Below are 27,867 nucleotides of genomic sequence, written 5' to 3'. Positions count from 1 at the left end.
CTGTAATTTCAATGTGGAAATTTCTTGTCTCCATGTTTATGATGTTTGTTCAACGGCGGCATTCTATAAAACTACAGTAGTTACAGTTACTACAGCAGTTAGGATCAAAAGTGGGTCTATTCCATCTGTCAAAGTGGAAGAGACTTATAGAAAAATAAAACGTCACTTTGACAGATGAAATAGACCGACTTTTGATCCCAACTGTCACTACTGTTAACGTTTATTTTACACAATAAAGTAACAAGTTCATTTTTATTACGGATCCAAGTGCCAGCTACTTGCGTCACATTCTTTACTGCCGAAGACCTGTTTTACCTTGAACCTCGAAAATATCATTTTTCAGAAATAGTCTGTCGCAAGCTGTAGCCATGAACGCTGCTGCTATCATTTTTATTGCTTTTGGTAAGTTCCCATTCGCGTTCTTGTCTTTTGGATCATTTTCCCATATTTGAGACCCATCAAATTATGGAATTAAGCAAGTTAAACACCTAATTTGGAGCATTTTCTATTCACAGCTGTGTTCCCATCTAATCTCGCTATTACAGCCGACGAGTGCATTGCGAAAACTAAGATTGAAGAAGACAATTTGAGGACAGTGCTCTTATTTTACAAAGAAGCTTTCGTTCTCAATGATATCACCGCCGTAGACAGATACATCAGCAGCGATTACATTCAACATAATCCGAATGTCGACGACGGTCAACAACCACTCAAAGATTTAATTCTGTCGATAAGTGGTGCCACAGAGAAACAAGAACCTCTTGACATTCGTCACACAGCCGTCAATAAAGATATGGTTTGGCTTCACGTAAAAATGACTGGCGATAATAACGAGTCGTGGGCTGTAATAGACATTTTCCGTGTGAAGGATGGCAAAATTGTGGAACATTGGGACGTGATTCAGGAGGTCCCATCACTTTCGAAAAGTAAGAATTTGCATCCGATGTTCTAATTGGATTTCTTGATAAATTTTGTTTCTTCATTGTTTTGTGTTTTATTTGCAATGTGTTCGTTCATTGATGCCTTGGAGGTTTGTATAAAAGATTCAAAAAGAGCGAAAAATAGGAAGTCTTAAAGTCATCTGTTGTCCGCAAAGTCGACAATAATAAGCAGTGAACTCTAGTTCGTGTTTGTTTATGTAGCTGAGTGTATGACATACACTGTATGTTAAACTTAATGAAGTAAAAGATTTTGTAGGAAACTCTAGGAGGCATTTACTTCCAACATGAGTAGTAACCAGGGCCTACTTTTTGGAAACTAATTTCTTGAATTTCTCAAATTTTCTGGAATTTCTTAAAATTTCTCGAATTCGAGAAATTCGAGAAACTTCAAGAAACTCGAGAAATTAGTTTCTCGAAGTTTCTTGAATTTCTCAAAGTTTCTCGAATTTCTTAAATTTTCTGGAATTTCTTGAAATTTCTCGAATTCGAGAAAATCAAGAAACTTTGAGAAATTCAAGAAATATTTCTCGAAGTTTCTTGAATTTCTCGAAGTTTCTTGAATTTCTCAAAGTTTCTTGATTTTCTCGATTTTCTCTAAAAGTTTCTAAAAAGTAGGCCCTGGTAGTAACAGACTTCGTAATTGTATAATGAAGAAGCTTAATCGGATACAATAAATTGTACTTTTAATTGTGCACATACAACTGCATCTGATGTTACAACTGATTCGCACCTTACTGTTATTATGTCTTACCATCTATGAAAACTGTGCATTGTGTGTCTGTTTATGTTTTATATTCGACAATTACTTCACAGCACGTGGTATCCGCCACACATTATCATTTTTGCCATGGTATTGAGAATCCATACACACTTGTTCTCTTGCACTACAGCGCAGGTTCAAGTCATCAGACAATATGATGCTGCATTACAGTGCCGAACTTAATGTTCCTAATATCGCAAAGCATGCGAAGCAATATGAGCAAATTGATTTGACATCATACCTCCTGCCAGCGTCAATCAAGCAAAAGATGCAGTCATTAGGCCACTTTGAATTTGTCTCGAAAAGTCCTTCAGTTCAATGCTAAACGAAATGCTGTTTGACACTTATTGTAACCATATGCACACATAATTTCGTGATGGTTAGTGCTCACAGGTTAGTTTGAACCGTTTGAACTCACAACTGTGAAAGAAAATCGAGCTCAAAAATAGAAAAAATGGAAAATTTCCCAGTTCGTTTTTAAGTCTAAACCATATTATCCAACCAACACTTTCTCATATTGACATTTTATACCGTTCAGAGAATTATCGTGTATTTGTATGAGTAACTCGTGAAAATGTGGGCAAAAATTTTCCCGCATACATGCATGAGCGAACTAATCACTCTTTAACGATGTTTTTCTTTCGAAATGATAAGAGATATTTAAATGTGTGTGTGAGTATGCACATAAAACATTCACCGATGTATTTGTTCCACACTGAAACGAAAAGGGCTCATCTAAAGTATAAAGTAGAATGAAAAAGAAAATTCGTATTCAGTATACGTCTAGACTGCAAATTGGAAAGACTCAAGCGAAAATCCGTACCAAAAGAAAAATCGTGACAAAAATTATCCACAAAGGGAAAGTGTTAGTCGTTTGGTTAACTTAGTTGTTTATTGTGTGTAACAGAAGGAAATAAGGAAAATTCCTTAGCCAATAAGTTTTAAGTGAAAAAATATGGCCTTAAGTTCTAATAATCGTAATGATAACATTGAAATGGAACCACTCACCACAAAACAAATTCCGGGCGCATTGTGCACAACACCGAAGCCGAAAAGAGCGAATGCGAAAAAATTGCAATTTTCTACCCCCGAATTTAGTGTGACACCAATTTCAACAATATCTGGAAATCCTAGACTAATGCCCAGCCGACGGAGGTTAGTTTTACAATTAATTTTTTTTTGTCGTGTTAAAACATCCTTGTCTCAAATCAAGAGGAAAAACACATCAAAACTTTGATCGACATTTAATTTTCCTTTCTTTTATCTAACTTTATTTTTCTTTCGAAATTGATTTCCCATATAGCAAAAGGTATGTAATCATGTATAATTCAAGCGAACGATGGTACATAGATCTTGTCGTGTGTATGCTATATGTACACACCATGGGTCTCATTTAAATATTTTGGCAATTCGATGCGCTAATGTAATTGTTTTTAGATTTGTGTAATTAGTTAAATCGTAGGATAGATTCACCGACTCATATACAAAGTGAAACAAAGTTCTTTTTTTAAGTGTATACACGAAACACAGAGAAAAGACGTGTTGAATTGAATGAGTAACGTCGTTTTTATTGGATAAGTTTTTGACTGACTAAAGAACACACAAAAGATATATTGAAGAGTAACACCGTCTTCAGAGGGATTCTTTTGAAAAACACCCTACCGAAATCGGACGCATTTTCCAGTGGACTTTTTTATATGTGCCTAGAAAGGACTTCGACCCTAGAAGCCAAAACCACTCTCAAAAAAATTCTTCGAAGCTTTTATGGCTGGTGAAAGATGATCGAAAGCCGAAAATTTGCACTTTTCTTACAAAAATTTCTCCAGTTACACTAGCCGTACAGGGTCGTGTGGGGTGTCATTAGAAAGGTAATTGCATGTACTAATGGGAAAAATAGGGTCTTGTTGGGTTTAAAATTCATCCACACTGAGATATGTGCAGTTGAAGTTTTCAGCCGAAAAAAGACTGACAACTTGCACTTTTCTTACAGAAATTTCTCGAGGTACATGAAACGTACATAGTCGTGTGGGGTGTCATTTGAAAGGTAATTGCATGTACTTTTAGGAAAAATAGAGCTTACAGAAGTTTGGTAGCATCTTCGATGCAATATAAGCACTTAAACATTTCAACTTCACATAACTCATCGAAGATGCTACCAAACTTCTGTAAGCTCTATTTTTCCTAAAAGTACATGCAATTACCTTTCAAATGACACCCCACACGACCATGTACGTTTCGTGTACCTCGAGAAATTTCTGTAAGAAAAGTGTAAGTTGTCAGTCTTTTTTCGGTTGAAAACTTCAACTGCACATATCTCAGTGTGGATGAATTTTAAACCCAACAAGACCCTATTTTTCCCATTAGCACATGCAATTACCTTTCTAATGACACCCCACACGACCCTGTACGGCTCGTGTAACTGGAGAAATTTTTGTAAGAAAAGTGCATGTTTTCAGTTTTCGATCACCTCCCACTAGCCACACAAGATTCGAAGAATTTTTTTGAAAGTGGTTTTGGCATCTGGGGTCGAATACCTTACTGGGCACATATAAAAAAGTCCAATGGAAAATGCGTCCGATTTCAAGATTCTGTTTTTCAAAAGAATCCCTCTCATCGAGTTTAATGTTCATTTCCGAATCTCGAAAAAGTTTCGTTTGAAGTTGACATGTTTGAGCAGTCAAACTTTCACTGGCTGGATTCATACAGATATCTTGTCGTCAATCAATAATGGTTTCAGGCGTTTTACATTAGGATGATTGAAGGGAATGTCAGAGAGTTAATAACATCCCTCGCGTTATTTGAATTTTATTACAGAGATCGTTATCCATAGCATCGATGTGTAACGTTTCTTTGACTAATTCCCACTTGTACTCTGCTGGAAAAATTTCCGTTGATGATCTGGGTACGTTGAGACACGAAATACAATTTTCTGTGCAATTAGGAAACTTTGATATTCACTTAATCTTTAAACAGACGGTTGGTATATCAAATCTGTTACTTCTTTTGTTTAAATGATCACATCTTGTACTTCAATAGTTTTACTGGACGTTTTGTTGTATAAGAGAACAACCTCCTCAACTCACTTCCTATTTTTCAATGAAAGTGTAAAACAGGTATGGTCTATTGTCCATCCGGAGGACATAAAAATTTGATTTTCGTACTCAAACGCACTCATTTTCATATTATTTTGACATAAAATGTGAGTGCGTTTAAGACGAATTCGGCGATCGACCATACCTGTTCTCTACTTTCATTGCTATTTTTGCCGTCGTTATTGATAACAGATGAAGAGGCGTTTTCACAATTTTGTAGATCAAGATTGATTTGATGTCAGAAAAGTTGAGTTGAGTTTGATTTTCGAACCCTGTTTTAGCCTGGACAGGAGGGCCGTTGAGTCTCAATTGTCGTTGGAATTTAGTAAATTTTACTTTCAAAAGATATTTTAGCTACATGAAACTGGTAAATTTGTGGTAATGTTAAAAGTATGCTGTTCGGACTAGACAGGTCATTAGTTTTAAGAAAATATAATTCGCAGATATCCCGGATACGAATAATAAGAACAATTTCTGTTCAGTTTACATCTATGCTATTTTAATGAAAGAAGATGTAGGAACGCGAAATGGCTAGTTAATTTAATGGAAGAGCAGTGGTAATAATTCACCAATTCAGAGCTACGTAGTACTCAAAACTTAATTTTTCTATCTCAATTATCTACCAACGAAGCATGACAACGCCTAGTTAAACACTTTTGCTTTCACACATTATTTGTCTGTCCTCACGAAAATTGCTGTTCAGATTTTCTTTTCTTTTTTTTTTGTGTGAAACATGTTACCAAAACAACATACGTGGCGTAATGAAGTTGTTAGTTTGATTACTTTTGTTTGGATTTTGCACGCAAAAAGCAATGACCTACATAAAGAAACGCTTTGAAGGAAAAACTTTCAATTAAAATCGAAACACGCTCGAATTCTTAATCGGTTCATCATTCTCTGCATTCGTGCAACCTTATTAATATTTCAGTTTAATATCTGGCGAATTGCATATGAAAAAACATTTTGAATCATTCTAATTAACCTTTTACAGAACGGCATTAATATCACCATAGCATCGCTCCAAGCATTGAAAATAGAAAATTTGTATGCTTTTTGACGTCTGACATACGAGCGTTAATGCTAGAAGCAGTGCTGTGACATCACCCATCAAGGTGTCATTTGTTACTTCGTTTGACAACAGATTATGAAAAATCTCTTACTTCATTAGATGTAACAAACAGATGACAGGCCATTTCTGACAGATTCAAACTGCTAATGCAAAACCAGCGAGATTACTCAACTTTATGAAATTAAGCTATCGCGAAATTCAACGGCTCTACATCGATACTGTGTATTTTCCCTGCATCTCCCGAGAATAACTCTATGATCGGATCATAGCATTCTCTAGCAAGCAACAGTACAAAATGCACCCTATTCTAAGGCAATAGGAATCCTCAGTTGGCCTTCATTCTTTGCGCTCTTTTTTCTTGTCAAATAACTTCCCTCTGGTAAAATATCATAGGACTGAAGTTGGTTCACAAAAAATAGAGCACTGCCATAGGTACATGGTTTTATGGCGAAATTCATACAAAAATCTATTACATTTGAGTTTTAGCTTCCAAACATTTCAAGCATTCCCATAACCTTACAGCTTGCCCACCATCGCCTCGTGCGCGTCACAGTCATAGCAAATATTTCTTTTTTGGCAAAATACCCGCTATGTTTTCGTGCTAATCTTTATAACACACACTTTATTATTAACATAAAAAACATTAAAAACATTGAATTCGAACTTGAATTCGAAACGTTTTGAATAGCCGAAAACAAAACAACGCGATTTTATAACACACACAATTAATTCGAATATTGCGTTTTGATTTATTAAAAGATTTTCGATTGTGCGGTCATAAGCGCGGCTATATACCACTTATATCAGGCTTGATGAATATTCATATGATTTTTCATTTCTTTTCATATTATATTTTAGTATATTCGATCGTATGGCGAAAGTGTATTAAATTAGCACCAAAATAGCAAAATATACTCGAAATAAGCTCAGTATTTTTGAATATAATATATGTTCATGTTGTTGATATGAATCAGTGGCTTATAGAATTAGAATTTATTTTGGTTTCATATTTTCCTTTTATTTATTGTGACTGGTTCGGTTATATCACGTACAATATAGTTTTCACTCAAGTCTTTTGGTTTTTATGATCAGAATTTTTTCTACTAAATAATTCGGAATTCTGGTCTGTACTTTCCCGACCCTCTGGCTCGAGACCGTCGTTTTGTAAGAAATGTCCTAACTTTCGTTGAAAGCGACTACCCGTCTGGCCATCTCTGTTATCGAATATGACGACCAAAACAAGTGATATTAGCGTTGATCAGTGAGACTTTAAACAAAAGAAGTAGTAGATCAATCGATTACATAGCAATACGTTTGCATTTAAAAAAAAGTGAATGCCACTATAACATGCACAATAAAAAATTAAACTTTCGGACGGGATAGCTCAGTGGTTACGAATTTTCCTTCCACAAAAATGATCTGGGCTCGATTCCCGTGTCAGACAATTCCACATGGAATTTTTCTAGCGATTATGTTGGATTAGTAAAATTCACTCAAGCTTCATAATTTAAAGAGTTGTAGGCGTGTTTGGCGGATACATTTGGCTAGATATCAATTTAAGAGGAATCTACACATGGCTAAATTATTGCCTACATTTCGGGGCAAAATTATTATTATTTTGATGATAATTTTGTGTTGGATTAGGTAATTTACACTAATCTAGTATTCGATGTTCGAAGTGTAGTAAGCCTTGCGATCAAATATCTTTTTTCTTTTCACTTTGTTAAGTCGTTCAATAGAAACCAGTTCATAGAAAATCTGCTCTGTCTTTTACTATCTGCCATCGGGAATTCGACGGAAACTAAAAGGTTATGGGCCCAGGAACGCAAAAGCATGGCAGAAAAAGAAGGGAATGTGAAACGTTTTCAATTCGATGGAACAAATTACAATAACTGGAAATACCGGATGCATGCAGTGTTGGAAGAGAAAGATTTAATGGAATATGTCGAGGAACATTTGGAAGTAATTACGATACATGAGAACGATCGAGGATACAGAGAGCATTTAAAGAAAGAAAAACTATGCAAGTCTCTGCTGATTGAACACATTGCGGACAGTCAATTAGAGTACATTAAGGATAAGTCGACGGCAAAAGACATCTACGACGCTCTCAAGTCAGTATTCGAAAGAAATAGCGTCGCCGGCCAATCGATACACCGAAAATGTTTATTTACTTTGAAATACGACGGAATTGGTGATATAAAAAAGCACCTTCTGGAATTCGATAACATCATTCGTGAATTGAAAGGAATTGGAGCGCATCTGGAAGAAATTGATGTAATTTGTCAATTATTACTCACAAAGCCTAAGTCATACGATTCCCTTGTAACATCGTTGGAAACACTTCATCCGGATACGCTCAACATGGAATTTGTGAAGAGTCGTCTGTTGGATGAGTATGGGAAGAGAAATATACAAAACAGGAACGGAACATTTACCAGTGATTACGCGCCGACTGCTATGAATACATTAAGGTTCCAATGTCATAACTGCGGTATAGTAGGACACAAGAAACGGGAATGTCCAAGTCTGTATAATGGAAATACAAATAAATGGCAAGGTCAAAACTCTTACAACGATAACAATGGTCAAAATGGAAATTCGTATCAGAACAAGACTTCAGCAAATCTGAGTGATGGACGTTGTGATCTTTAAATGGAAATCGGAAATGGAAATCGGAAACGGATGGAAATGGAAGCAATGTGGAAATGGAATATAATTATGGGAACGGAAAGAAGTAATGGAATTTTGAAATCTGGAATTTTTAATCAAAATCATCGAGAACTATTTTTTTTTGTTTATGTAAATTAAGCGGGGGTGTTGGACTAGGTAATTTACACTAATCTAGTATTCGATGTTCGAAGTGTAGTAAGCCTTGCGATCAAATATCTTTTTTCTTTTCACTTTGTTAAGTCGTTCAATAGAAACCAGTTCATAGAAAATCTGCTCTGTCTTTTACTATCTGCCACCGGGAATTCGACATAAACTAAAATTTTGGACTCGCATCCTCTTTGGAAAAAGTACGCTCATCGTTTGGTATTAAAATGTGTTAGCTTTCAGGAAACATTAGAATGTTTGTGGTGATGTAACCTCAGTCCGAGAAAACTCAATATTTCACGAAAATTGACAGATATTTTGAGTTTTCTTGGAGTTAGGTTACATCATCACAAACATTAAAATGTTTACTGAGAGCTAACACATTTTAATACCAAACGATGAACGTACTATTTCGAAAAAAGATGCGAGTCCAAAATTATCATCAAAATAATAATAATTATGCCCCCCCAAAATGTAGGCAACAATTAAGCCATGAGTAGATTCGTCTTAATTAAGCACCTAACTTTCCACAGAGAATATTTGCATATTTCGAGGTGTGGCTCGGAAGTCACGTTAATAAAAGGTTGGAAGTGAGTTCTCCAATCAAATCATACTATGGTGTCTGGCATTGCGCTAACATACTTTGAAAAATCCTAGCGCTTGCATTGTGAAAACCGTTACATTTATGCTAAAGTATTCCCGAAATTTCTTTTTTATTAAGATTCGCAAGAGTCGAATTAAACCAGTAGATTTACTTTAATCCACTGATTATGGAGATCAAACTGCCTCTTCTTCTGTATGTTTATGTGCACAACCTGAGAACTTCTTTTCAGCTATAACTGTTCTTCAAAAATAGAAAAAGAAAAATGTCGACTGCACTATGTTAAAAGCTAACTCGTGTACACGGTAAATGGAACACAGAAACCACTTCAGTTGGAAAATTTTATGTGAACAATCATTTGCTATCAACATTGTCGAGAAAAATGAAAGATGAGCTCTAGCTTGTTGGCCTTTATATAACGATGTGTATGTTAAAATATCGAAGTAATAGATTATTGTATCAAACACTAGGAGATATTTCGCCTACTTCGCACAAATGAAGTAACAGATTTAAGAATAAATTTGCGAAATCTTCATCCAGCTTATATGAAAATGAAATTCAAGCCACACCCGATCCGACTGATTGATGGCTCTATAGAATTGTTAGTCTCCCCTGACAATTTTGTGGAACAACTTTTTTCTGGTTGTCTTTTTGTTTTTGGCAGTAGAGTTGTAAAAGTGAGCTGTGTCGCATGTTGAATAATATTTATTTGTGAACTAAAAGTTGAATTATTTCGTCAATAAACAGACGATTTATTTGGAAGTGTGCAGGTAGTGCTTATAAAGACGCTGCGATACATATCCAAAAAAGGTCGAAAGGTCCGTCACGGTGCGGTTGAACAACTTTTTTTCGAAAAGTTCGTAAACATGGGGTTTTCTTGTTAAAAATGATTGGGGTGATCCTAACGATTATTTTTCTCCTAAATTTAAAATGTTTTGCACGGACCTTCTCGAGAAAAGTTGATTTATCTTAAAAAAATGAGTCAAAAATGGACCTTTGTGAAATGTTTTCTACTAGGAAAGCTCGTTAATGTATTTTTTTGGTTTTATAAGCACAATTTTAAGAAGTGAAGATTAAAACCTTTACAACGGTACCTTACACACCATATTCGAACCTTTGATATATGATTCGAATCCCGTTTTCGACGAACTGTAAGGAAATTTAGATGGTTATGTGGGTTTTCCCGGTATTTTTTTTAGCTAATAGGTCCGAGCTATTTCTTTTAATTGTTTCATAAAGATGACATCCATACCTTTCGATTGATACCAAACAAGACATATAAGGACTCGACTAAGGGAGCCGGAACTGATTTCCTCTCGAGAAATAATGATTTTTTATGAAATAATGGAACTCGGTAAGGTGTTTTACAGCAGGAAATCTCATTAATTCATTTTTTTAGGTTTCTTATTACTTTTGCAAGAAAAAGAGACTCTAACCTTCACAACAGTACCCTACACACGCTGTTTAAACTTTTGGATCAGAAGTAGGATCACTTTCTTCGAGCAGTTTTAAGGGAGTTACAAACATTTTGCAACAAAAAAAGTTGGTTTTATGCAAAAATTTAGTATTTATTGTCCATTCTCAATATATTTAAATAAACGAAAATATAAATCTCTTCTCCTTGTTTTATATATGAAAGGAATTGATTTCAGAAACAGCCTGAAAAAGTCGCTTAGAATAATTGCCGATAGATGGATCCACCTTGTATTTTTCCCAAAACGATTTAAATTCAAAGTGAATTCAAAGTAAATTTTTGCATAAAACCAACTTTCTTTTGTTGCAAAATGTTTGTAACTCCCTTAAAACTGCTCGAAGAAAGTGATCCTACTTCTGATCCAAAAGTTTAAACAGCGTGTGTAGGGTACTGTTGTGAAGGTTAGAGTCTCTTTCTCTTGCAAAAGTAATAAGAAACCTAAAAAATTGAATTAATGAGATTTCCTGCTGTAAAACACCTTACCGAGTTCCATTATTTCATAAAAAATCATTATTTCTCGAGAGGAAATCAGTTCCGGCTCCCTTAGTCGAGTCCTTATATGTCTTGTTTGGTATCAATCGAAAGGTATGGATGTCATCTTTATGAAACAATTAAAAGAAATAGCTCGGACCTATTAGCTAAAAAAAATACCGGGAAAACCCACATAACCATCTAAATTTCCTTACAGTTCGTCGAAAACGGGATTCGAATCATATATCAAAGGTTCGAATATGGTGTGTAAGGTACCGTTGTAAAGGTTTTAATCTTCACTTCTTAAAATTGTGCTTATAAAACCAAAAAAATACATTAACGAGCTTTCCTAGTAGAAAACATTTCACAAAGGTCCATTTTTGACTCATTTTTTTAAGATAAATCAATTTTTCTCGAGAAGGCCCGTGCAAAACATTTTAAATTTAGGAGAAAAATAATCGTTAGGATCACCCCAATTATTTTTAACAAGAAAACCCCATGTTTACAAACTTTTCGAAAAAAAAGTTGTTCAACCGCACCGTGCCGTATATGGAAGCGCTAGACATTGAAAATCAGTAGCTGGTTTTCGGTTTCGGAATCTCTTGGACAGCAGCGACCAAACAAGTTTGACAATGGATAGTAGAGAGTAGTCCACCAGGAGTCCAACGATACTACGGATGCCGTCGCTGTCCAAGGTTGTGACATGAAATTGAGAAAATTTAAATACGTCTGAGAACTTCTAAGGGCTCCTCTGCCGTCATAAAGCCACTAAAAAACCTATCAGCCCGCGTTACTACGGGTCTCCACTTTCCAACGATACCAAACACGCGTGGGTAGAGACGAATGTATTTTTTATTATTCTGATGGGTTTTTCGTTTTTTAGTGGCTTTATGGCGGCAGAGGAGCCCTTACGAGTTCTCCGACGTAGTTAAATTTTCTCGGACCTTTCGACCTTTTTTGGATATGTTTCGCAGCGTCTTTCTAAGCACTACAAACCTGCACACCTCCAAATAAATCGTCTGTTTATTGGCGAAATAATTCAACTTTTAGTTCGATACCTTGCCAAATTCATTCTTAATGATTTTATTGCGATACACTTGCTGTCTCCAAAGGGTTAAAAATCCTTTTCCCTTGCGAGATCCTTTTCATTTTACGCAGGTAAGCGGCAAGATGTTATATATTACACACGAAGGAAATTTCTCACTCGTTTCATAAAAACAATTTCTTTTTTCATCGTTTGTTTTCCGATATATTTCATCGTTATTTCGTTACCATGACAGTTTCCGGTGTATTATTGTATTCATGTGAGCTGCAGCAAAGTTTCTCGTCAAGAAAAAAACTTTCCAAAGAAAACCCCCTCACCAACCAATCGGCTGTATATTTCATTTAGAATTTATTATCAAAACAGTTTTCAGTTGCATCTCCATTCAAAAAAGATATTACGTTTCTGTGTTGTTTGAGAAACATGTCTGGAACATCCTCTGTTTTCATTTTTGATATGAATTCTCGGGAGGATCAACACAAACGGTAAATGTGGGGTATACTATCATTCACGTTATTTTATTTAGAAACAGTATATGGATGCTGTGACATGACTGACGGTCATATTAACAAAATAAAACTTAGGTTTGCTCTGAAAATTTACTAAAAAAACGAGCCGTCAGCACAGTCGGAGCGTTTGCTGCGACTGAGCCCCGTACGAACCCGTACATCTATTGCGCACGTGACCCTAGTGCGTCTGTCACCCTAGTTGAAGTCAAATTATTATGAAATGTGTACATCTTACAAATTGCGCATAGCGCAATTACGAAGCCCCGTACGACGTTCCTTTCAAATGTAACACAAATTTCAAGTTGACCTAAAATTTTAATTTATTGAGAGGCCTAAGGCCTAGTTACGGCCTTAGTCCAACGACCCAAATTTAATTTTTTTTCAACATCATTATATTCGGCCTTCGATTACCTTCCAAATGAAACAAAAATTAGGAAAATCGGACGAAATTTACTCGAGATATATGCAAAATACACTTAGGGCCGAGTAGCGGGATTAGTCCAAGGACCCAATTTTTTTTTCCAACAACATTCTATTTGGTGTTCGATTACCTTTCAAATGAAACAAAATTTAGGAAAATCGGATCAAATTTACTCGAGTTATATGCAAAACACACTTAGGGCCGTGGAGAGGCCTTAGTCCAAGGACCCAAATTTATTTTTTTTTCAACAACATTCTATTCGATGTTCAATTACCTTTTAAATGAAACGAAAATTAGGAAAAACGGATGAAATTTACTCGAGTTATATGCAAAATACACTTAGGGCCGAGTAGCGGCCTTAGTCCAATTTTATTTAATCCAATTTCTTTTTCAACAACATTCTATTCCTCGTTCGATTACTTTTCAAATGAAACAAAAATTAGGAAAATCGGATCAAATTTACTCGAGTTATATGCAAAATACACTTAGGGCCGAGGAGCGGCCTCAGTCCAAGGACCTAATTTTCAAACATTTTTCTAACCACATTCTATTCGGTATTCAATTACCTTTCATATAAGACAAAAATTAGCAAAATTGGATGAGATTTACTCGATTTATATGCAAAATACACTTAGGGCCGAGGAGCGGCCTCAGTCCAAGGACCCAAATTTAAAACGTTCTTCGCCACATTATATTCGGGCTTCGATTACCTTTCAAAGGAAACAAAAATCACGAAAAAAGGATGAAATTTACTCGAGTTATATGCAAAATACACTTAGGGCCGAGTAGCCTTTCACTTCTAGGGCCCTAACTCACGGGCCATTCACCCGATTTTAATAAACTTTTTTTTCCTGGATCGGTATCGACAATACCTATCTTTTGCCGTTTCATTTGCATTTCCATCGTTTTTTTTGCCGTAAATATCCCCAAAAGACCTTAAAGCACTTAGGCGGCCCTAACTCACGAAGGGCCGACCCAAATATGCCCATCTTCGAACTTAGCCTCACTATTTTGACTATCTTTCAGGGAAATTTTTTTTTTTTGAAATCGGATTTGATTTACTCAAGATATCGACGTGACGGACAGACGGACAGACGGACAGAAGGACAGACGGACAGACAAAATTTTTATTGCGGATTCGTCATCTATGAACATAGGCAAACACTTTGCCCTTACCGTCTGCTTCGAATTCCATCAATTACACACGGCATCGTAATCCTATAAGCCCCTTTGTACTTCGTACGGGGCTAAAAAGAAATTGAAGAAATTACCAACAATACCTTCATTTTTCACGAATGATTCTCGCATCCTCGCTGTACAAAGCGCCATTACATATAGAAAATTCTTGAATTTTCTATTACAGTGTCATGTGGGACATCATAAATTTGTTAGAACATCAGCAAAAGATAAATTGTTTTTGAAATGTTTGGATGTTGTAAAAGGTACACTCTTGCTGTCCATATATCTTTATGTTCTGCTGTGTTTTTTCGATCCATTATTTTCTGAATTCAATATCATTGCGAACTCCCCAGACATTATTTACGTTGTACTCTCGTACACTCGCATATACCAAAATTTAGAACATCAATGTGGTGTGAATGGTTGATAAATTAGTCTATTAAACCTCTCTATACCACGTCTTCGACAAGAAAACATTCTACGCAAACGAACCGTAAAAGCATGCACATTTACCGGCGTCATATGTATTCATCAAAAGCTCTGCTGTGCTGTAACTACTAAGTATATATGTGCGTATCGTCTATTATAGTCATCAAAGGCAGTATCCAGATAATTTTATTATTTTCCTATCCCTTACTACACGTAACTATATGGAGAGTTAGCGATAACCTTCGTATAAATAAACTTGAGATTGATTATCATCTTATCCCATTTGACTGGAAAGTATAACCACCTTTATTCGTAAAGAAAGTTAACTTTGACGGTGTATGTATAGCATAAAGCATAACGACACAGACGATAAAGGTATAATGAAATCGAAATGGCATTATGCCAATGGTTGACATGATGATAATCCATGGTTTAAGTGGTGCTCATAATTTCATTAAATTCGAATAGGGAAGATAACTTACATAAATTAGTGTAGGTACATGGTGCTATGTGTGTGGGATTTGTATAAGATGACGAGTGAATTCCATTACCTACGTTAACTAAACTAGGATTGTGTGTATTTTCGTTTCCACTGATATGAGTAAAATTTTATGCAAATAACTTTCGGTTGCTGGATATTTCCGACATTTAAATAAGCTAAACAAAACATAAATACATTCGAGAGTCGAATTCCGTAAATACCCCGAGCTTTTATTCTTAAGCATGGATGGCTTCATTTCTATGTTATGCAGTGCCTATTGGTTGGAGCAATGGTGGACAGTGGTTTTTAATGATACAGAGAAAAAACTGATATTAGGTTCGGTTTCTTTGCTAAGAAAAAGACTGTATTTTCACTCCAATTTTTATTTCGTCATCTGTTATTAACAGGAATGAAAAATAAGCGATTACTATCGGGCTAATGTGCCTTTTATAGGAAATTGTATGTGAAAACTATTGAAGTACAAGATTTAATATGAAAATAATTGAAAAGGGGTCAGATTTAATGAATTTACTGATTGTGGATGATGTGGTTAAATCTAGAAAACATCGATGCTTATGATGCCTGATAACGATAAGTACTGAGTAATGACTGTATAAAACTGGATGAAACCTTTGGTCAAATTAGTAACTTGCGACTATACTGTTGGACCCATTTCCATAAATAAAATGTAAACTTTTAGTAGATCAGCAAATAATATAGATGTTGCATTTCACTTATACATTAAGAGTGATATCGCGAAATCTTCGAACAGCTTTTGGACAAGGGGTCACGGTTATTATTGAGGTATATCTCATTCGATTCGTTGAACTACTGCCAGTAAAACGTAGTACTATGTTTGGTGAAATTTATTTTGTTGTCGACGATCTAGGTCATGAAGTAAGGGTCTGCCAAAAGAGCCTCAAAATCATTTTCTTGGGATTAATCGAGGGAAATAATTTTGAGAAAAAACTTTTTTGGCTAGCCTTGTAGGCCTTGAAGAGACGCATATTTTGAGTATACACACCGCCAGGCCCATGTTGATCCGTTGGTGATATCAATGATTTTAGGTGAAAAAATTGGGGATTTTTCTGAGTCCTTGACCGCTAGCAGTGACACAAGTCCATGACATGGTATGTATGGCAAGATAGCCTAGCCTCAGTAGTACCATACTATGGAAGAACATCCTTGGATTAGTTTCCTATGCCAGACTACGTTTCTATGCCGAACTATGCTGCTGTGCAGTACTACGCTACCATGCCATGTCTTGCTATACCGCTACGTCTTGCTATGCCACAATGTCTTGCTATACTGCTATGCAAAGTTACGCACGATTTATGTAATTAGTTTCTATGTCTTGTCATCAATAGCTATTTAATAAACACTACTGGGCCCATAACCTGTTGGAGGTTGGAAACTAATTTGATGTTGAGTTGAGAAAGGATCGTTTATTATTGAATGTAAATTTAGAATTTTCTGAATGTTCCACTGAATGTACTACTAAGTTATTATTCAATTGATCGTGCTACTTTGATTCTTCAACAATGACCTCGATCGTCTGCAACAAAATAAATTTCACAAAACGTAGTACCACGCTTTACTCGCAATAGTTGAACGAATCGAATAAGATATAACTCAATAATATCCGTGACCCCTTGTCCCAAAATGTTTGATTTTGTTCGATGTTTTGGCGATATCACTCTTAAGGTGTGCCAAGATGTAACATCTACATCTATATTTTGAGTTGTACAAAAGTCCCCCTAACGAAACTTCTCGCTTGAGTTAAGGACTAAAACACGAAGCTTCTAACCTTTCAGAAACGGCGGGCGTATAGTAGAATAATAAGTAAAACTTAGGTCTGTTCAATTCACAGTATCATCGTCAAGTGTTTCAAAATCTTTTACTTCATTTGTTAACCATTCATTTTACTGTATAATATCACATTAACAGTAGATCCTTGCTTACTCTTGACTTTGCTGTCGATAACAGATGAAACATCAGCAAAACTTGGTTATTCTGGAACTGTTAGTTCTAGCGTTTGCGAATTAAATAAAAAAAATCTTTTTGATAACAATTCCTATGATAAATCGCCACGTAAATGTTTTGAAGGATTAAATTACTGACGGAAATGCAAAAGAAGGTAAAAGAAGGCGGTAGGCTCTCTCCAACCCTTAAAATTTTATAGTCCAAAATTTGCGTCTGTGTATAAAAATACGCAGATGTGTCGTTGCTATTTCTTACTTAATCCATATCTGATCCCAAACACATTCCTGAGCGTCCCGTATCATGCGGCATGATAACATATTGATGAGAAGGGGGCTCGTATGGAGAACGAACATAATAATATTTTCGTGTGGGTGGATGTGCGTGAGGAATTTTGCACTGTATATGGGAACCATTCAACTGTGTTATTCGAAATATTTAGGATTTGATTGTGAGCTTTTCAGATTTCCCCATCAACGATTGATGTTTGAGAATTTTCTGTCAATAAAAATTTCGTCTTCGGAAGTGTATTTATAATGGAGTATATTGAACAGCTATAGCATTTAGGATTCTTTGTGATTTCTCTTATAAATCGAATATTGTAAAGAGTTACACACAGTCACTGTAAATATCCTAATTTAGAGTTCTTATTCTAAGAACATCACTTTTTTCATAAAATGTCCTATTTTTTAAAACAAACTTCTTTTTTAAGTAAATTTGAAGCAGTCACAGATCGGAAAAAATTCGTCCAAAAAATAATTGATTTTGAGGAGTTAATGCTAGAAATTCTTTAGTGCGAAAAAATTCCACTCGCTCCGCTCGCGCTGTACACTACCTTAATATCATATCATCGAATGAAAAAGTTAGGAATTTTACAATACAGGAAATTGCGTGTTGTTTTGGGAGACCTGGATACAGGTACATGAAAAGGTTGTAATTCTTCGTTGGAAATCTACTTTTCGTCCCCATTTTTGGTAGTAAAGGCGTCCTCTTTTTGTACCTTTTTTATGCCAAATTTCAATTTTCTAAAATGCGAACCCTATCTAATTTACTAACTTTGTCTGTTTTCTACTTTTAGAGAGGAAGCAATGGTTATGGCTAATTTGAGGAAGCGTGTAGCGGCTTGTGATTTAACACGAACAAGACCTACACCCGAAGACCAAAATGCAAATGAAGCTGAACAAGAACAACTCGATAACAGACCGTTATTGCCGAAGGTATGCTCACGCAAACATATTTTTGTTTCCATTTCCTTTGTATCGCTCATACTATCCCGCTTTGGAAAGATAGAAATATTTATCGCTCATATGCTGTGCTTGAGACCACTATCTTTCGCTTCGAGCGAGACAATTCCCATAATCGAAAACATAATTGTTGTGAGATAAAAGCAAGAAAAAGCAAATTAAACGAGCCATCAGAACAGTCGGAGCGTTTGCTGCGACTGAGCCCCGTACAAACCCGTATATCTATTGCGTACGTGACCCTAGTGAGTCTGCCACCCTACTTTGACCGTAAGCCTATTGCGCCGGTTAATGTAGTTAAAGTAAAATTATTATGAAATGTGTACATCTTACAAATTGCGCATAGCGCAATTACGAAGCCCCGTACGACGTTCCTTTCAAATGAAACAAAAATTTCAAATAGCCCTAAAATTTTATTTTTTTGAAGGGCCTAGTATCGGCCTCAGTCCGAGGACCCAAATTTAAACTACATTCTATTCGGCCTTTGATTACCTTCCAAATGAAACAAAAATTACGAAAAACGGATGAAATTTGCTCGAGTTATATGTAAAATACACATAGGGCCCTAGTATCGGCCTCAGTCCGAGGACCCAATTTTTTTTTTTCAACTACATTCTATTCGGCCTTTGATTACCTCCCAAATGAAACAAAAATTACGAAAAACGGATGAAATTTGCTCGAGTTATATGTAAAATACACATAGGGCCCTAGTAGCGGCCTTAGTCCAAGGACCCAAATTTAATTTTTTTTTTCAACAACATTCTATTCGGTGTTCGATTATCTTTCAAATGAAACAAAAATTACGAAAAACGGATGAAATTTACTCGAGTTGTATGTAAAATACGCATAGGGCCCTAGTAGCGGCCTTAGGCCAAGGACCCAAATTTAATTTTTTTTCAACAACATTCTATTCGGCATTCGATTACCTTCCAAATCAAACAAAAATTACGAAAAACGAATGAAATTTACTCGAGTTCTATTTAAAATACACATAGGGCCCTAGTAGCATTTCACTTCTAAGGCCCTAACTCACGGTCCACTCACCCGATTTTAAAATTTTTTTTCCTGGATTGGTATTGACAATACCTATCATTTGCCGTGTCATTTACATTTCCATCGTTTATTTTGCCATAAATATCACCAAAAGACCTTAAATCACTTAGGTGGCCCTAACTCACGAAGGGCCGACCCGAATATGCCCATCTTCGAACTTAGCCTCACTATTTCGACTATCTTTCAGGGAAAAAAAAATTTTGAAATCGGATTTGATTTACTCAAGATATCGACGTGACAGACGGACAGACGGACAGACGGACAGACAAAATTTTTATTGCAGATTCGTCATCTATGAACATAGGCAAACACTTTGCCCTTACCGTCTGCTTCGAATTCCATCAATTACACACGGCATCGTAATCCTATAAGCCCCTTTGTACTTCGTACGGGGCTAAAAAGTGAAATTAAACAGACTGGTTTTCGGTTAGTGAACATTCCACGACTACAATGTTCATCCTACCCCTACTATTACCTCGACTATTACTCTCCTATGAATGGGGTAAGAAAAACAAAAGCTTCTGTCGACTCTAACGAAAAACCATATAATTTTCCCGTCACAAAAACTGAGCCACATAACATTTTCAGTTCGTTAAAACATACAACATCTGTAGCAGTTAATTGAAATAGCAAAAGTGAGTAAAGGTTTTTGTTGTCGTCAGTCGTCGCACTTGAAACAAAAATATGAAAAGAAAACCCGTGGTTATATTGTGTTGTTGTGTTGCTTTGAAATGTTAACCGTGTGAGCAACAACGGTGACAAAGCCATGCGAAACATTTTACTATAAAATATTTAAAGCGACCTATTCTGCATCGTCATTTGTCTCAGAAATTGCAGTGCTATAAATAACACGCTTTTTGCATGTTAACGGTCGTATATTCCTTACAATTTATTTGAAAGAATTCTAATGATGTAGTGGAAGGTTTTACATTAATTATGTGGGCTTAATACGACATTTTCGGGTTCATTTACAATTTACATTTTCTTTGGCTCTGTTTCTATTATTTGCGACAGAATAAATTAAGGTGAACATTTTGTTATTTATTCAACGAAATTGTCCTGAAGTATCCTCTGTGTCGTGTAACATGATGAACATCATTAACCCCCAAAATAAAAGCAAACCGAGAATATGCTTCGGAAAATGGATTTCATTAATTTTGGCAACGTAATGAATGTTAAAGTAAGCGTAATTGATTTGCACACGCAAGTCGAATTTGGCCGTTGGAAGTGACGAAAATTTGTGTTCTTTACGATGGAGAGAGTTCCTTTTATTAAAATTGTTTATCTTGCAATTGTTACATTAGGGTTGCGTACAGCATTCGGAGGAGATCGTTGCAATTTTCTTAAGGGAGAAATCATATGCTTCAAATTCTGCTTGCAACGTCGTTACAACTGAGGTTGCATAATTGTTGCATACCTTCTAACAAAATATGAATACTATTAGCTGCTACGACAAATCTTCTTAGATCTTAAGATCTATGGCCTATCTATCACATATCCAATGATTTGGCCCAAAAACACATTAAATTACCTTTCAAATGATACCCCACACGACCATGTACGTTTTGTGTACCTCGAGAAATTTCAGTAAGAACAGTGTATGTCTTCAGTTGAAAACGTCAACTGCACACATTTCAGTGTCGATGAATTTTAAACCCAATAAGTCCCTATTCGGCTCAATAGTACATGTGATTACCGTTCTAATGACACCCCACACGACCCTGTACGGCTCGTGTAACTGGAGAAATTTATGTAAGAAAAGTGCAAGTTTTCGGTTTTTGGTCACCTTTCACCAGCCACACAAACTTCGAAGAATTTTTTTGAAAGTGGTTTTGGCTGCTAGGGTCGAGGCACATATAAAGAAGTCCACTATAAAATGCGTCCGTTTTCGGTAGGCTGTTTTTCAAAAGAATCCCTCTCTACTATCGCAGACAAAATTGAACAATAAACTGTAAAATCTGGCTAATGCGGTCCTATATAGAAAAACGCATATGACAACTAAAGAAGTACAAGATTTGATATAAAACGAGCCATCAGAACAGTCGGAGCGTTTGCTGCGACTGAGCCCCGTACAAACCCGTATATCTATTGCGTACGTGACCCTAGTGCGTCTGTCACCCTACTTTGACCGTAAGCCTATGCGCCGGTTAAAGTAGTTAAAGTAAAATTATTATGTAATGTGTACATCTTAGAAATTGCGCATAGCGCAATTACGAAGCCCCGTACGACGTTCCTCTCAAATAAAACAAAAATTTCAAATAGCCCTAAAATTTTAATTTATTGAGTATAAATACACATAGGGCCTAGTATCGGCCTCAGTCGGAGGATCCAAATTTAATTTTTTTTTTTCAACTACATTCTATTCCGCCTTTGATTACCTTCCAAATGAAACAAAAAATACGGAAAACGGATGAAATTTGCTCGAGTTATATGTAAAATACACATAGGGCCCTAGTAGCGGCCTTAGTCCGAGGACCCAATTTTTTTTTTCAACAACATTCTATTCGGCTTTTGATTACCTTCCAAATGAAACAAAAATTACGAAAAACGGATGAAATTTGCTCGAGTTATATGTAAAATACACATAGGGCCCTAGTAGCGGCCTTAGTCCGAGGACCCAATTTTTTTTTTCAACAACATTCTATTCCGCCTTTGATTACCTTCCAAATGAAACAAAAATTACGAAAAACGGATGAAATTTGCTCGAGTTATATGTAAAATACACATAGGGCCCTAGTAGCTTTTCACTTCTAAGGCCCTAACTCACGGTCCACTCACCCAATTTAGAAAAACTTTTTTTTCCTGGATTGGTATTGACAATACCTATCATTTGCCGTGTCATTTCCATCGTTTATTTTGCCATAAATATCACCAAAAGACCTTAAATCACTTAGGTGGCCCTAACTCACGAAGGGCCGACCCGAATATGCCCATCTTCGAACTTAGCCTCACTATTTTGACTATCTTTCAGGGAAAATTTTTTTTTTTGAAATCGGATTTGATTTACTCAAGATATCGACGTGACGGACAGACGGACAGACGGCCCAAATTTTTATTGCGGATTCGTCATCTATGAACATAGGCAAACACTTTGCCCTCACCGTCTGCTTCGAATTCCATCAATTACACACGGCATCGTAATCCTATAAGCCCCTTCGTACTTCGTACGGGGCTAAAAAGTTTCTACCACGTCAGATCACTTCAGTTTATCTGCCCATTTGTAGCCGAAACTATAGGCGAAATAAAGTTATTTCACTCCCCCCAATCACTATTGCCCTACGGATTAATTTGTTCAATATTGACTTTTGTTATGTCGCTTAGCATTGGCAATATTGGAACAATAAATTTTGAAACAAAAATTTGTTTTTAATCTGTCGTTTCGGTCAGCATGGATACGAATCAGAATGGAGAAACATTCATCCAACTGGGTCATTCCTATTTGATTAAGTTATCATAAAACAGTGTTCTGACTCCGAGTGAAACAAAAGTTAAAAAGTTTAAGACTGTCGACCGTAATAATTCTGAAAGTTTGAATGTAAATTGCTGTTGTTCGGAACCGAAACCAATTCGGCTGCCATCTCATATATAGAAAGATAATAATTGGAAAGCTGAAAACACATCGCATTTTGTGTCTATTTTGAAAATAGAATCGACAAATAACGTTCGGCCTAACGGCATATCCAAAAACAAAATGCCATTCGCTATTTTAGTGGCTCGATGATTCAATATCACGGTATCAGCATGACATCATGCATTATGTTTGTTTATTTATTGATTTTGTTTCGGTGCGCCATTATATAAATATGTAATCTCAGAGCGTACATCTCTCGATACCATAAATTCTTATAACAATTCCTTTTTTTGGAGTATTGTGCACTGGAGAGAAATGTTTATGTAACACTTTCTTGCGGTTGTATGCAAAATATAATTTCCAACAGACGTGATATATACATTTCCGGCCGCAGTTGCGAAATTAAAGACACGAGTCATATGACGGAAACTCGTCGATTTGTTTTCGTCCTAGATGTGCAATAAATAGCAATATACAATTCACAAGTACTGCATTAGCATACGTTGCATAACATTAAATTATCATTTTATTGAAAAGCATCAATCAAAAGTTTATTGTGAAGGTTGAAAATTTAATTTAAAATACAAAATTGAATTCACACGTAGCGCCTTACAGAATGAACTAACTCGATTGAAAGTCGAAAACACTTGAATCAATTCATTGATTGACTATTTACAACGCACCGAGCACTAGTGTACTTACATTTCACTGTAGCTACACATTACGACGTATGTGAAAATATTCACGGCAACAACATTGTTATCGGTTTCATACGGCACCACTATACGGCTCTATAGCATCGAAACTATCTGTGACGTTCAGTGCCTATATTCGCGAAAAAAATTTCACGAATTTTCTCAAATTTTTGAGATTTTCTCAAAATTTGAGAAATTCGTGAAAATTCGAGAAAATTCGTGAAAATATTTTCGCAAATATAGGCATAGGCACTGGTGACGTTGGTCAAAAGAGTGTCAAAATCATGAAGTTGACTATGCTTTTTCAGAGCGAGAGCATTGATGCTATTCATTGACTATTTATTGACTTACATGTCACGAATTTTCGATTCTGTTCCCAAGCAAAATCAATTTTTTTTTCCTAAAGTCTCGTGGTCGCGAAAACTTGGTGTTGGGGAATCTCGCGCCGTGTGAAATTCCTACTCTAGAGTGGTAATTTCGCGCCCTTACATTTTCCGATTTTTTGGTGTTGTTGGCGCGAATTATGCAATTCAGTGCGAATTTGATTTATGATGGTTTTAGGCAAAGTAAAAGTTGGAAATGGGTGCGAACTCGATTTACAGCATTTTTATAGGAACTGAAAGTTGGAAATGGGTGCGAACTCGATTTAGAGCACTTTTAATGGAAGTAAAAGTTGGAAATGGGTGCGAACTCGATTTGGAGCATTTTTATAGGAACTGAAAGTTGGAAATTGGTGCGAACTCGATTTAGAGCACTTTTAAAGAAACTGAAAGTTGGAAATGGGTGCGAAATCGATTTGGAGCATTTTTAATGGAACTGAAAGTTGGAAATAACAAAGACTGAGGGAATTTTCCTTTTACGAAATGTTAACTAAGACTGAGGGAATTTTCCTTTCAGTTCCATTAAAAATGCTCTAAATCAAGTTCGCACCCATTTCCAACTTTCACTTCCTTTAAAAATGCTCTAAATCGAGTTCGCACCCATTTCCAACTTTCTGTTCCATTAAAAATGCTCTAAATCGAGTTCGCACCCATTTCCAACTTCTACTGTCATCATAAATCAAATTCGCACCGAATTCCATAATTCGCGCCAACAACACCAAAAAATCGAAAAATGTATGGGCGCGAAATTACTACTCTAAAATAGGAATTTCACGCGGCGCGAGATTCCATTTTTCACTATATAAACGTAGGAATCTCGCGCCCATACGGCGCGAGATTCCTAGCAACCGAAAACGTTTTTACTTACAATGACCATATGGAGACCATGCTTGTACCATTTTAAAGCTAAAAGCAAAATGAAAATCGCTCCATAGGCATGGGAAAAACATGTTTTTAAAAAAATGTTTCTTCCACAAAAAATTCTCAGGATGATTCTGAATGCATCCAGGGGTCAGGCTGTTCAAAATAGAATAAAATGGAAAATTCGACACACCCTATCCACTGTAGACGGAAGGGAGTGTCAGAAAATTATGTACAACCTCTTTCAATGTAGCCTATTCGACAGTTTTCCATATATTGGTCAGGTCTCAGGTCCATATACACTGCCTGCCATCTGCAAGGCTTTTTTTTATACTCGACATGCCATAGATATTGCGGTCCGCACAGAAACAAACTTATTTAAACGAAAATGCTCTTGACATAATACCTACATTGCCTTTTCAATATCGTCCTCATCATCTCATCCCGTCAATATTTAAGCGACCATCTCTGCTATTTATTAAAGGTCAACGCAATACTTTGCGTTTAGTTTTTATTTTTTGCTCTTGTACATATAACATAGCTGTGATGATGGACTTCCATTCCTCGAAATCGAATGTAAACATATTTACCAACTTTCCACACATCCATCCTCGTCGCATATAATTCTTTATCTGCTGTGATTTACAAACTTTCATTCCGTGTCACAGACACGTACGGTATCATTTGTCGTCGGTTACATTGAAGAAGTCACTTCTATTCATTCCGTATGTTTATGGAAGGCTACATCATTTATTTGTTTTGTAATGATGATGTCCGGAGTGTATAATATTACAGCGGAGGGAAGTTGTATCTAGATTATATAGTAGACGTTCTAATGGTTTTTCACAAAGAGATACACTAAACCTACGTAATAAGTGGATGTTCATGGAATATCCTTTGATGTGTACGTTTAAGCTTCTCTTTGTTCGTAGTTACAGTTTGCCTCTGATCTATTTCGATTGTAAACAGAACAATTAAGCTTAGATAATTATTGGCTTTAACAGCAACGATTTAATTGTATATTCTCACAGCATATAAATCAAAACCAATTCTACAATTTCAACCACATCAAATACTACTCTCAAACAGGGCTTTTTAATCTGAATTTCAATTCCTAAAAACTCTTAAAAATAGATCATTGTCAATGTCGTTTGAGCTGTCAAATAAGTTGTCATTTTCACAAAGCTAACCTCAAATCGAACAAAAAAAGTATTGGATGGTGAGATGCCACACAAATTTTCATACATTTCAAGGGGCGGCTCTGTGAACGAAACATCTTTTGAGGTTAGCTTTGTGAAATTGACAACTCATTTGACACTTTTTGAGAGAAGAAACCGCTATTCGACACTGATCTATTCATTTAGAAAATTCCTAAAAATTCGTAAAATCACTAAAAATGCTTCACAATTCAAGAGGGTGGCGGGACATTTCGACACCGTCAATATCGTCAGGAACGATATTATCGTTTTTTTGGACGATACTATCATCTAAAAAACGATACTATCGTCTAAAAAACGATAATATCGTTTTTAGACGATAGTATCGTCCAAAAAAACGATAATATCGTTTTTTGGACGATAGTATCGTCTAAAAAACGATATTATCGTTTTTTAGACGATACTATCGTCCAAAAAATTTTCATACAGGACGATAATATCGTCTAAATTGGAAAATTCTAAAATATTGTCTGGACGATAGTACCGTTTTCTGGACGATGTTATCATTCAGAAAACGATACTATCGTTTTCTGGACGATATTACCGTTCTAGAAAATCTAATGGATATTTTCGTTTTCTGTACGATAATATCGTCCAAAACGATAATATCGTCCTGGGCGATATTATCGTTTTCTTAAATGATAATATCGTCCAGCACGATACTATCGTTTAAAAAAACGATAATATCGCCCAGGACGATATTATCGTTTAGTTTTGGGTGGTAATATTGTCCAGGACTTAATTTTACTCAGAGGTGCAGCAAGAACCGAATTCTCTTCCAAAATATCAAAAAACAATTGTCAGAGGAAATCACCTACACATCAGTGTTTAAAAAAGGCGTTTAGTTCGTCCCGAAATAATTCATCTTTTTACGAAATGAATACCAACTTTGATTGTACATAAAAAGCGTTTTAACACGCCGAGCGATCCGGCCCATTGCCCCGGAGCGAAGCGGAGGGCCGCAATGCGAGCCGGGCGCCGGAACGGTGTCGGAACTTAGGAGTTAATTTTTTTTCTCGCATCGTCTCATAATTAGTCTGTGTAATTTTTCTATTATAAAATTTAAATTTACGGAACCAAATGAACCAATTTTTAATATATATTTGCCGTCTATAAAAAGGTATTTATCTACAAGATTTTGTGTTTCGTCTTCAACAACCATCCAGAACGATAATATCGCCCAGGACGATATTCTCGTCTAGAATTTTTATTTTAAATAAATTAAAAACGATATTATCGTCCTGGACGATATTATCGTCTCAAATTTAAAAAAATTAATAAATTAAAAACGATATTATCGTCCCAAAAATTATCGACCAGGACGATAATATCGTCCAAAATAACGATAAATTTGTTCAGAAAAAGAAAATAACGATAATATCGTCCAGCGGATATTTTCATCCAGGACGATATTATCGTCAAAAAAACGATATTATCGTTTTTTGAACGATAATATCGTTTTTTAGACGATAGTATCATCAAAAAAACGATAGTATCGTCCAAAAAAACGATAGTATCGTCCAAAAAAACGATATTATCGTTTAAAAACGATATTATCGTTTTTTTAAACGATAATATCGTCA

General features: G+C 35.9%; 2 protein-coding genes across 2 annotated transcripts in view; both read left to right on the top strand.

The window, feature by feature from the left end:
• Positions 1 to 360: 360 nt before the first annotated feature.
• LOC119082583 lies at positions 361 to 986 on the top strand. The gene is made up of 2 exons (XM_037192121.1): positions 361 to 402; positions 516 to 986. Exons 1-2 carry the CDS (start codon positions 369 to 371, stop codon positions 950 to 952), a joined length of 471 nt encoding a protein of 156 aa, XP_037048016.1. The 5' UTR covers positions 361 to 368; the 3' UTR covers positions 953 to 986.
• Positions 987 to 2,475: 1,489 nt separating this feature from the next.
• The window catches only part of LOC119082581, a 38,943-nt gene continuing 13,551 nt past the window's right edge, over positions 2,476 to 27,867 (top strand). Inside the window, exons 1-2 of the mRNA XM_037192119.1 lie at positions 2,476 to 2,856; positions 18,345 to 18,483. Coding sequence (XP_037048014.1) covers positions 2,657 to 2,856; positions 18,345 to 18,483 — 339 coding nt within the window. The 5' untranslated portion in view covers positions 2,476 to 2,656. The remainder of the gene's footprint in view (positions 2,857 to 18,344; positions 18,484 to 27,867) is intronic.

Source organism: Bradysia coprophila, unplaced genomic scaffold (assembly GCF_014529535.1).
Source record: "Bradysia coprophila strain Holo2 unplaced genomic scaffold, BU_Bcop_v1 contig_476, whole genome shotgun sequence".
In the NCBI taxonomy this organism is placed as follows: domain Eukaryota; kingdom Metazoa; phylum Arthropoda; class Insecta; order Diptera; family Sciaridae; genus Bradysia; species Bradysia coprophila.
This window is presented reverse-complemented; position numbering and strand designations above follow the sequence as displayed.